The sequence below is a fragment of the Cyprinodon tularosa genome, unplaced genomic scaffold (genome assembly GCF_016077235.1).
Source record: "Cyprinodon tularosa strain WSP-4 unplaced genomic scaffold, ASM1607723v1 ctg318, whole genome shotgun sequence".
NCBI classification, from domain to species: domain Eukaryota; kingdom Metazoa; phylum Chordata; class Actinopteri; order Cyprinodontiformes; family Cyprinodontidae; genus Cyprinodon; species Cyprinodon tularosa.
The window spans coordinates 128,752-137,943 of NW_024039028.1; the positions used below are offsets into that span (position 1 = coordinate 128,752).

The window sequence follows — 9,192 nt, forward strand, 5'->3', positions numbered from 1 at the left end:
AATCTTTGGCTGCTCTATCCACTGTAGCTAACTTTACTAAAGAATAAGTTATGCACATTTTAATCTAAAATACAAAAGAGAAGCAGACAGCTTAATTTCACCAAAACTAGCATTCTCTTTTATACACTTTTATCTGTGTTGTTTTATTCTTACCTTTATCGTCTGAGACATCTATGACATGGAGGTCTAGGTAACACTATCAAACACTGTATATTGTCAGTGGAGGTTCCATCTTACTTTATATGCCTTAAGAAACGGTTTGGTTGGATTTTGTTTCTTCTGCCTGAATTCTTTTTTCCAATGTTGTTATTTATATTCATTGCATTTTTTAGCCTTAAAAATGAATTTGTATGCAGCTTTATATTATTGAATGTCAAACGTATGTCATTTTAAACAGTAACACTGTTAGTACTTAAGTAGCCTTTTTATAAGATACTAGTCTAACTGAAGTACTTCATTGGAATGCTGCTTTTTACTTTTACTCAAGTACCGTATTTTCACGACCATAAGGCGCACCGGACTAAAAGGCGCACTCTCAGTTATGTGTCCCATTTCTGTATTTAACACACACATAAGGCGCACCGGACTATAGGGCGCGTTTTTTATATACAGGTACATGTCCTCTACTACCTTTAAATAGCTCTACTGCGTATTTAAAAATACAGCGGGGGCAAAACTGAGTATGATTGTGCTTTATTCATGTATTTATTACAAAGTATCAATCAAACCTGGCAGCTGGCCGTGAGACAGACACATCGCAGATGACACAGCGCTGTGATCACTCCTAAATTAACTTAAAATCCTGAAACCTGCCGACGGAATATGTTCGCTTTTATTGCCGGTATCCTGGTGCCTGCAGTTGAAATTATTTAGATGAAAAACACCTGCCAGCAGCCGCGGTGAGGCTGCTGTTGAAGGGATTTACTGTTGGTGCACCGCTGGTATGTGGGGGTCTGAGCGGCTCCGACAGAAATAGATAATCTGGATGAACTGACTGCAATTATTAAGTTTTCAGGTGGACTTTCTCACTTAAAAACATATTAAAACTACTTTATTCCCACTGATCACAGCAAATATAGCTGCAAGATTTAGATTATTTAGATGTAAAAACACCTGCCAGCCACCGCGCTGAAGAGGAGGAGACGCGCCCAGAGGCTGCTGTTGAATTAAGTTTTCAGGGAGAAAAATACAGCGGGAGCAAAACTGAGTATGATTGTGCTTTATTCATGTATTTATTACAAAGTATTAATCAAACCCATCAAAGTCATCATCCTGTTTCTGAATTAAACAGCTGCGCTAAATCAGACATGCCAGTTTCCCCTTCTGCGCTGTCAGAGTCACTTTCCGTGCAGCGCAGCTCCTCAGAAATAATGCCGGCTTTTGCAAAAGCTTGAACAACAGAGCCAGCAGACACGTTAGTCCATCTACAATCCATCCGCAAACGGTGGCGTAACTTGCCCGGCGCTGCCTTCCACTTATCCTGAAACTGTGGTCTCCGTCTGTCATCCATCGCTCCCACACCGCTCGCAGCCTTACTTTGAAGGGCCGCTTCACACCGATGTCGAGCGGTGGAAGTTCCTTTGTCAGACCTCCCGGGATAACGGCGAGCACAGCGTTCATTTGATTCACCTTTTTTTCACATCGGCTGTGAGATGGGCACGCAGCAATGGTGATGCGTGGAAAAAAACACCTAGTCTTCTCAGCCACGCATCCACCCAGCCTTTTTCATTTAATATCATATGTCATCAGAGCGCTGTGTCTGTCTCGCTGTCAGCTCCCAGATCAGCTTCTCTGATTGGTTGATGCGGCGCGTCCAGCAGCAAAACTTCAATTTTTCCATCTCGAGCTGCAGCAGCGCGTTGGCGGCGCTTCAGATGCTTAAACGCTCCCGACGTGCTGCACCAAAACGCGCTGCAGGACCTTTTGCTGCACCTATACGCGCGTCAACCATTGACTTTGCATGTAAACTCGCTGCTTCTGCTGCACCTGCTGGGTCCGGTTCACACCGATGTCGAGCGGTTGAACAGCGAGCACAGCGTTAATTTGTTTCCCCATGTTTTTCACATCAGCTGTGAGATGGGCACGCATGGAGTTACATATTAACAGCGATTGTGAGGGGTGGAAAAAAAACACCTGGTCTCCTTACATTCAGCCACTCTTTCATCATCTCCTCAATGAGGTGGCCTCAAAAGTCGCAGTTACAACACACATAGGGCGCACCGCACCATAGGGCGCACCGCACATTTTGAGGAAAAAAAAAGACGTTTAAGTGCGCCTTATAGTCGTGAAAATACGGTATTTTGAAGGTGGCTGTTGCTTCTTTTGAGTACTTTGAATGGTACTCTACAAAAATCTAGTTACAGAAACCATCCTCCTAAGAAGACTTCATTCAAAGGCTTCACCAGATCTGCGGCAAGACAAACTGCTACTGAATATCCTCCCTGCCTACAGCTATTGACAAATACAACAACTTGCATGCAGCGGTGGTGCAGGGGTAAGGACGTGTCCCCGTGTGCAGAGGCCTAGTCCTAAAACCCACCATTACAGGTTGGAATCCCTGCCAGGTGACCTTTTCTGCATATCTTCCCCCTCTCTCTAATCTCATTACCTGTCTGACAGTTTTAGGAAAAATTAAAAAATAAAAATAAAGGCTTTTAGACACTAAAAGAATTATCGAGACAAATACAAAAACTCATTGAAAACATGAGTTACATAGACATTTAGCTGTCCTTTGAGATCAATAAAGTATTTGTGAAATAAATAATGATAATGAAACTAATCACAAATATGGATTTTCATTCACTCATCCCTTGCTGGTAACGTAACCATTTAAAGTAGATAGTGAAAGTAATATAGGAAAGAAGTGGATACATCATTGAATGAACCAGGAAAATATTTAGAGAAAACAAGATCACAGAAGACATTGGAAAACTAAAATAAAGTTGTCTCCTGATCTGTTTTGTTTTACTTTAGTAACTGCTGCCAAAAAACAGAGGAGGTAAAAGGGCTATTGACCCAAAGCTCACTACTCACAGTACAAAAGTTAATGATTGTACATATAACCACCCATATTTGTTTGAGATGTCCTAGGACTGAAAATATTTCTTCATCAGACTGAGAAGTAAGTTTAAGTAGTTTTTTATGGGATGTGAATAAGCGGTAAAGGGGTATAATTCTTTAAACTTGAATTTAAAATAACTATTAGCCTGCTGTCCGGTTTGAAAATTAAACTATGATGTTAATCTAGATTTTTAAAAATAAAAGTAGCTTTTCTTAAAAATCTAATCACTCTATGTTACAGAAATGCTGAGCCATAAACTTGTGTTTTGGGGGATTTTTCTGATCTTCAGGCATGCATCCCCTTCTGTCTTACCACCAGAAGGTAAATTTTGCTTTCAGATATATATATATATATATATATATATATATATATATATATTTGCTCTTGAATGTTTTCCTGTATGTCTTTTCAAATCTGATTGTACTTTAAGGACAAACTGAGAATTACTTTGAGATCATCACCCAGGCAGATTCTGAACACTTATCGAGAGTGGGTGACAGATTCAAATACACTGCCCGGAGCTGTAAGGAAATCTTGAATAAATATGGTGAACGAGAAGGTAGGCATGCTTTAGACGATAATATTTTCTTCTGTACAGAACTTTAAACAGATAGGTATTCTTATGCACTGATAAGGAACAAATAGATTAATGCAATTAATGTATGATTCAGTAATATCCATATCTATTTACAAGCAGTAAGCCAAAGCCACAAATAAGAAAATCTCTGTATTCATGAGTCATTGGGTCTAATTTAGTGAAATGTCTCCAGATGGGATATACTACCTGACCACTAATAATGGGATGAAGTATCAGACTTTCTGTGACATGAACACTGCTGGAGGTGGCTGGACTCTGGTGGCCAGTGTTCATGAAAACAACATGATTGGAAAATGCAGTGTGGGGGATCGATGGTCAAGTCAGCAGGGAAACAATCCAAACCTGCCAGATGGTGATGGAAACTGGTCCAACAGAAACACCTTTGGTCTAGTAGAGAGCGCCACGTCTGATGATTACAAGGTATGCAGGGCAATCTGGAAAACAGGTACTTTGGAAAGCATGTTTGATATATTCAACATAATCTGGTCTCTCATTTGGGGTGGATTGTCACAGTGAGTGGGATTTTCTTTCTAAACCTGACTTGAGTTAGATTCCCCTGTATTGTTTAGACTCTTGTTACCATTTAACTGACATTTAAAAGAATTAAACCTCAGATAATAAAGAGAAAACATGACAGTCATCCAAGCCCATAGCAATGCATTTTGTTTTAACTAGCAGAAAAAAAATAAAAAATCTTAAAAGTGTTTGGTAAATTGTGCCATCTAGGAGTTTTTAAAGAAATGCTTTAAACAAGGGGTCTCCCACCTATTACTCGAGAGCTACCGGTATCCCAGTTTTAAGTAGCTTGAGAAAGGAGTGTGAAGCGGCTGGGATGAGGATCACTGCGTCCAAATCCGAGACTATGGGCTTGATATTGGCTTCTTGAGCTTGCCTTTCATTGATGTGACAGATAAAATCAAGGAACTAACCATGCAGTTACAAGGCTGTAGAACATGTTTGTGAGTAACCCAGGTGCAGCCAGTGCTTTCAATGCCAATAAATATTGTGAAGTTATAGCAAAGCTTGGGCAAGATTTTTCAGACAGATATAGTGATTTTGACAGGCTGCAGCCTTGTGTGACATTTATGGCAAATCCATTCATGGATGTGGGTATAAGTGAGATTTCAGGTCAGATGGCTGAATTATTTTGATCCTGTGGAAGAGGAAATAGAAATCATCAATATTCAAACTAATGTTCATCTTAAGTCCCAGCAATATTCACATTTAAAAATCTTAATGAGATGGCATTGAAAATGTTTGCTCTATTTTGCTCTTCTTACCTGTGAGTGAGATTTTCCTTGCATGAATGTCATGAATGATGAACAATTGAATAAGTCTATCAGTCAACCTGAGTAGCTACACTACACATCATTGTTTTCTGGGTTGTGATGTCAGAGGGTAACATGTGGATAACTTTCAAATCAATCTTTTCAAAACACTTAAAAAATTGTATGTTCTGATATATTTTATGTTCACAATTTGTTTTGTGGTCATAAATTCAGAAAAATACTAAATATATTTGATTGAGGAGAAAACAGCAACAAAATAATTTTTTGTGAACCCGAGTAGCTCATGGTTATTTTTGTTAAATTAGGTAGTTCGAAGGGAAAAAGTTTGGAGACCCCTGCTTTAAACAGTCTCTTTAAAAGAAGACTGTCTTTAAACACCTCTTTTCAAAACTGGACTCTCACTGTGCCATTATTTTGATGGGTATGCGTGGTTCCCCATAGAATGATGCTGCCCCAACAACGATTCTCTGCATGGAATACAAGGTTATTTTTCCATAATGCATAGAATTGTACATGACACCAAAAAAAAGCTCTTTTTCCTCAGCATAGCACTCTACTTCATATGTTGAACTTTGTTAAACATGTGAGAGTTTTGTTTTTAATGTCCCTGTAATTCTCTAAAGCTTTCATAAAAAAGAATGCAGATAGTGACATAACATTAGAAAGGTGGATTCTATAAAATATCTGATTCGATTAGACTTTATTCAGGGGTGTTGGAGTAAAAGAGGATAAACAAATGCCACACTTCCAATTTCAAATTTCTTTCCCGATAAATACCTCTTTCGTTGTGCTTCTTTACAATAAAACAGTAATTTATGTTGTTGCATCCAGTAAGATAATCCAAACCATGATCATAAACACAGTTTCTGTTTTCAGAATCCAGGATATTATGATATTGTTGCACAAGACATGACTGTGTGGCACGTTCCCAACAACTCCCCAATGGAGCACTGGAAACTGGCATCCATTCTCCGCTACCACACTGAAAACAACTTCCTTCAACTTCATGGGGGAAACCTTTTTAACTTGTTTAAGGTAAGGCAGAACAACCAAAACATTGTTCCTGATTGTAAATGAAAATACATTATATTAAGAATCCTTACACAGACCTATTGATCTAAATACATTAATGACAAAATGTCACATTCTTGCAGCAATTTCCAGTAAGGTACAACATTGGGTCCTGCACAAATAGAGGACCAGCAGTTCCCATTGTGTATGACCATGGAGACAGGGAGTCCACCAGATTGTTATATGGACCAAATTCAAGAAGTAATTAGAAAAAAATGTTTACATTTTTATTCTTTTTTACCATTTACCGTAATTGAAGTACAACACTTTAACTGTTGTATTTTTTCCTCTCTTCAACAAAAAAGATGAGTTTGATCCAGGCTTCATCACTTTCAGAGCCATAAACCATGAAAGAGCAGCCATGGCGATCTGCTCTGGGGTCAAACCTACAGGGTGCCACTGTGAACATGTAAGTCTGGATGACTTCAATATGTCTGTTCATCAGATGATAAAAGTATAACAATTCTGTTTGTTTGTCCAGTATTGCATAGGAGGAGGAGGGTTTTTCCCTGAATCCCCCAATCAGTGTGGAGATTTTACAGGATATGACTGGGATGGAGTTGGAACGAATAAAGACTGGAGCGCCTCTAAGGAAATTACTGAGTCTGCTGTCCTGATGTTCTACCGCTGAGAATATCTATCCTATCTATTCCTAATAACATAATGTAATCTAATTTCATCCTGTTAGAGGAATGTTTTTAAACCCCAGTAGATGGCGATACACTACGGTTTATTTTAATTACACTAACTGGAAGTTAGGGTTAAACAGGTAGTTAAACTAGCAGCAGTCTAAAACCTGTACAAAACACACAGTATCAGAGATTTAAAAGTGAAAACAAATATATAATGCTGCAATTGAAGAATGCCCAGAAGAATACTAAAACACCATGTAAATCAAAATAGAAGCTAAAGACTGATTTTGTTCAACAAGAGAGCAACCATGATAATAGGAATAAATCAGACTCACACTGCAAGGCTACTATTTTCTTTTTTAGAGGTGGTTACTCATTCTCCATCTACAACAAGTCTTACAAACCTTTTTTGATTCTGGAAATATTTTCTCCTATTTAGAATAATGAAATAAGAAGTTGACACTTAATGCTGTTGATGATTACTTCCAAGCTGTTGATTATTACCGGTCTACTTTTTAAGGTCTGTTTCATCTGCTGCTATTCTAAAACTCTGAAGCTTATGTTGGTAATTAGGGCAGGCATCCTGTCAAGTCCTTATATATCAATGCTTATCCAACTTGATGGAATTAAAAAGAAAGTAGAGTGGATGAATGTTAAATAATCTTGATTAATTTATTTTAAAGATCATCATCAGGAATGGCATCAACAAGTTGGAAACCTTGCAAACAACAAAAACAAAAATAAAGTGAATCTAACTGTTAATTGGTGTAAATGTGTTTGCATAGTTGTATGTCTTTGTGTGTCTCTCTTTTGCCCTGCGGCGGACTATTGACCTGTCCAGGGCCTGCCACTGGCCCCACTGTTACCCTAATGGAATAAAGGAAAGAAGATAGATGGATGCTAGTCAGACAAACAGATCAGAAGAAGGACAGGCAGGCTCAGACACAGAGGTATGCTAGAGAACTCTTACCACAGGCTAGAAGAATCTGGCCCTGAAGATATATATATATATATATATATATATATATATATATATATATATATATATATATATATATATGTATATATATATATATATATATATATATATATATATATATATATATATATATATATATATATATATATATATATATATATATATATATATATAATGACAGATGAAGTCTGTTATTTAGCAGGATTAATGCACAGGGTTATTGCACATTGTATTTACATGCACTGGGTATCAATAAATAATAATGAAGATATATGAAGATGCATGATATTAATTAGTAATTGCAGATTATATATTGCACAAGTTATTGCTGTTGTAGTGTCACATTGTAGAGTCTGGTGGCAGCAGAGATGAATGACTTGCGGAAGCGCTCGTTTTTACAAACAGGGTGTATAAGTTTGTTACTAAAGAAGCAACTCAGCATCTCTACACTCTGCTGCAGCGGGTGGGGGTCTTCTCCTGAAGTCGATCACGATCTCCTTCTCCCTATTGGTGTTAAGACACAGGTGGTTTCTCTCACTCCAGTCCACAAAGTTCATGATGACTGATAGATACTCAGGCTCATTCCACTTAGAAACACAGCATACAATGGTCGAGTCATCTGAGAACTTCTGGAGATTGCAGCTGTCCGTTTGAAGAGGAACATAGACAGAACAGTACCCTGGGGGGCCCCAGTACTGCAGATCTGACTGACAGCCTTGCGGCCGCTTCCCCCTCAGCAGCTCTGGCCTGATGGTGTTGAAAGCACTGGAAAAGTCAAAGAAAATTACTCTCACTGTACTCCTCATTGTCTCCAGGTAGGTTGGGCGCCCGCTGCAGCAGGTAGATGATGGCACTCCACTCCAAAGTCAGGTCAGTCAGTAAATTGCAACGGGTCCTGGAGGGGGCTGCACGGTGTGCAGGTGAGCTAGGATGAGGCGCTACTTTGTCTTCATCAGGTGGGAGGTTAGCGTGACTAGTCGAAAGTGGGCCGATTCTTTGGCATGCTGCGTTTTGGGAACCGGTTCCACACAGGAGGTTTTCCAGAGAGTGGCGAGGCTGAGGCTTAGGTTGTAGATGTAGCTGAGGACCTCGCAGAGCTCATCAGCACAGTTCCTCAGCAGCCTTGGGGCGATGCCGTCCGGTCCTGAGGCTTTCCTCTGATTCAGGACAGAGGGTGTCAGTGGATCGGAGGTTGGTGAGATTGGAGGTTGGGGGGAGGGTAGGTCTCTGGTGCCCAAGAGGTTGGAAACGTGTGAGGAGATGTCACTGTCTGCAGCCCTGCTGCTAGTCTTCTGCCCAAAGCTGGAGATGTTGCAGTGAACAAAAATCCATCCACACCCCCTCCGCAGACACTCTACTGCACCTTTCCCAAATTGTAACTGACAGCAGACAGTGTCCTGCCTGCTTGTTTTGTTTTTATTAACAGGATTGCGGAAAACAACTCGTGAAGTTTGACCAGCTAGAAGATTGAGGTGCGCTAGAACGCTGGGACCCTTTTCCCACTTGGATCCCAGCTCTTTTTCTGCGTCATGTCCCTAAACTAAACTCACCCCCACCTCCTC

The 9,192-nt window shown here is 39.6% G+C and overlaps 1 protein-coding gene across 4 annotated transcripts; it reads left to right on the forward strand.

Moving 5' to 3' along the window:
- Nucleotides 1-3,037: 3,037 nt before the first annotated feature.
- LOC119788458 (intelectin-like) lies at nt 3,038-6,908 on the forward strand. 4 transcript variants are annotated; one of them, XM_038292804.1, is made up of 8 exons: nt 3,038-3,121; nt 3,302-3,382; nt 3,531-3,620; nt 3,832-4,079; nt 5,825-5,983; nt 6,103-6,220; nt 6,325-6,428; nt 6,501-6,908. In XM_038292804.1, the coding sequence occupies exons 2-8, from the start codon at nt 3,304-3,306 to the stop codon at nt 6,648-6,650; spliced, it is 948 nt and encodes a 315-aa protein (XP_038148732.1). In that variant the 5' UTR covers nt 3,038-3,121; nt 3,302-3,303; the 3' UTR covers nt 6,651-6,908. The 4 variants fall into 4 exon arrangements, with proteins under 4 accessions (XP_038148732.1, XP_038148729.1, XP_038148731.1 ...); XM_038292801.1 differs by having other exon boundaries at nt 3,039-3,121; nt 3,492-3,620; XM_038292803.1 differs by lacking the exon at nt 3,038-3,121 and adding an exon at nt 3,149-3,167 and having other exon boundaries at nt 3,492-3,620.
- Nucleotides 6,909-9,192: the final 2,284 nt, after the last annotated feature.

Coding starts and splice junctions, on each gene's coding strand:
- LOC119788458 (XM_038292801.1), top strand. CDS start 3,304: ATGCTGAGCCATAAACTTGTGTTTTGGGGGATTTTTCTGATCTTCAGG. Junction 3,621..3,831: donor TAAATATGGTGAACGAGAAG/GTAGGCATGCTT, acceptor AAATGTCTCCAG/ATGGGATATACTACCTGACC. Junction 6,221..6,324: donor ATATGGACCAAATTCAAGAA/GTAATTAGAAAA, acceptor TCAACAAAAAAG/ATGAGTTTGATCCAGGCTTC.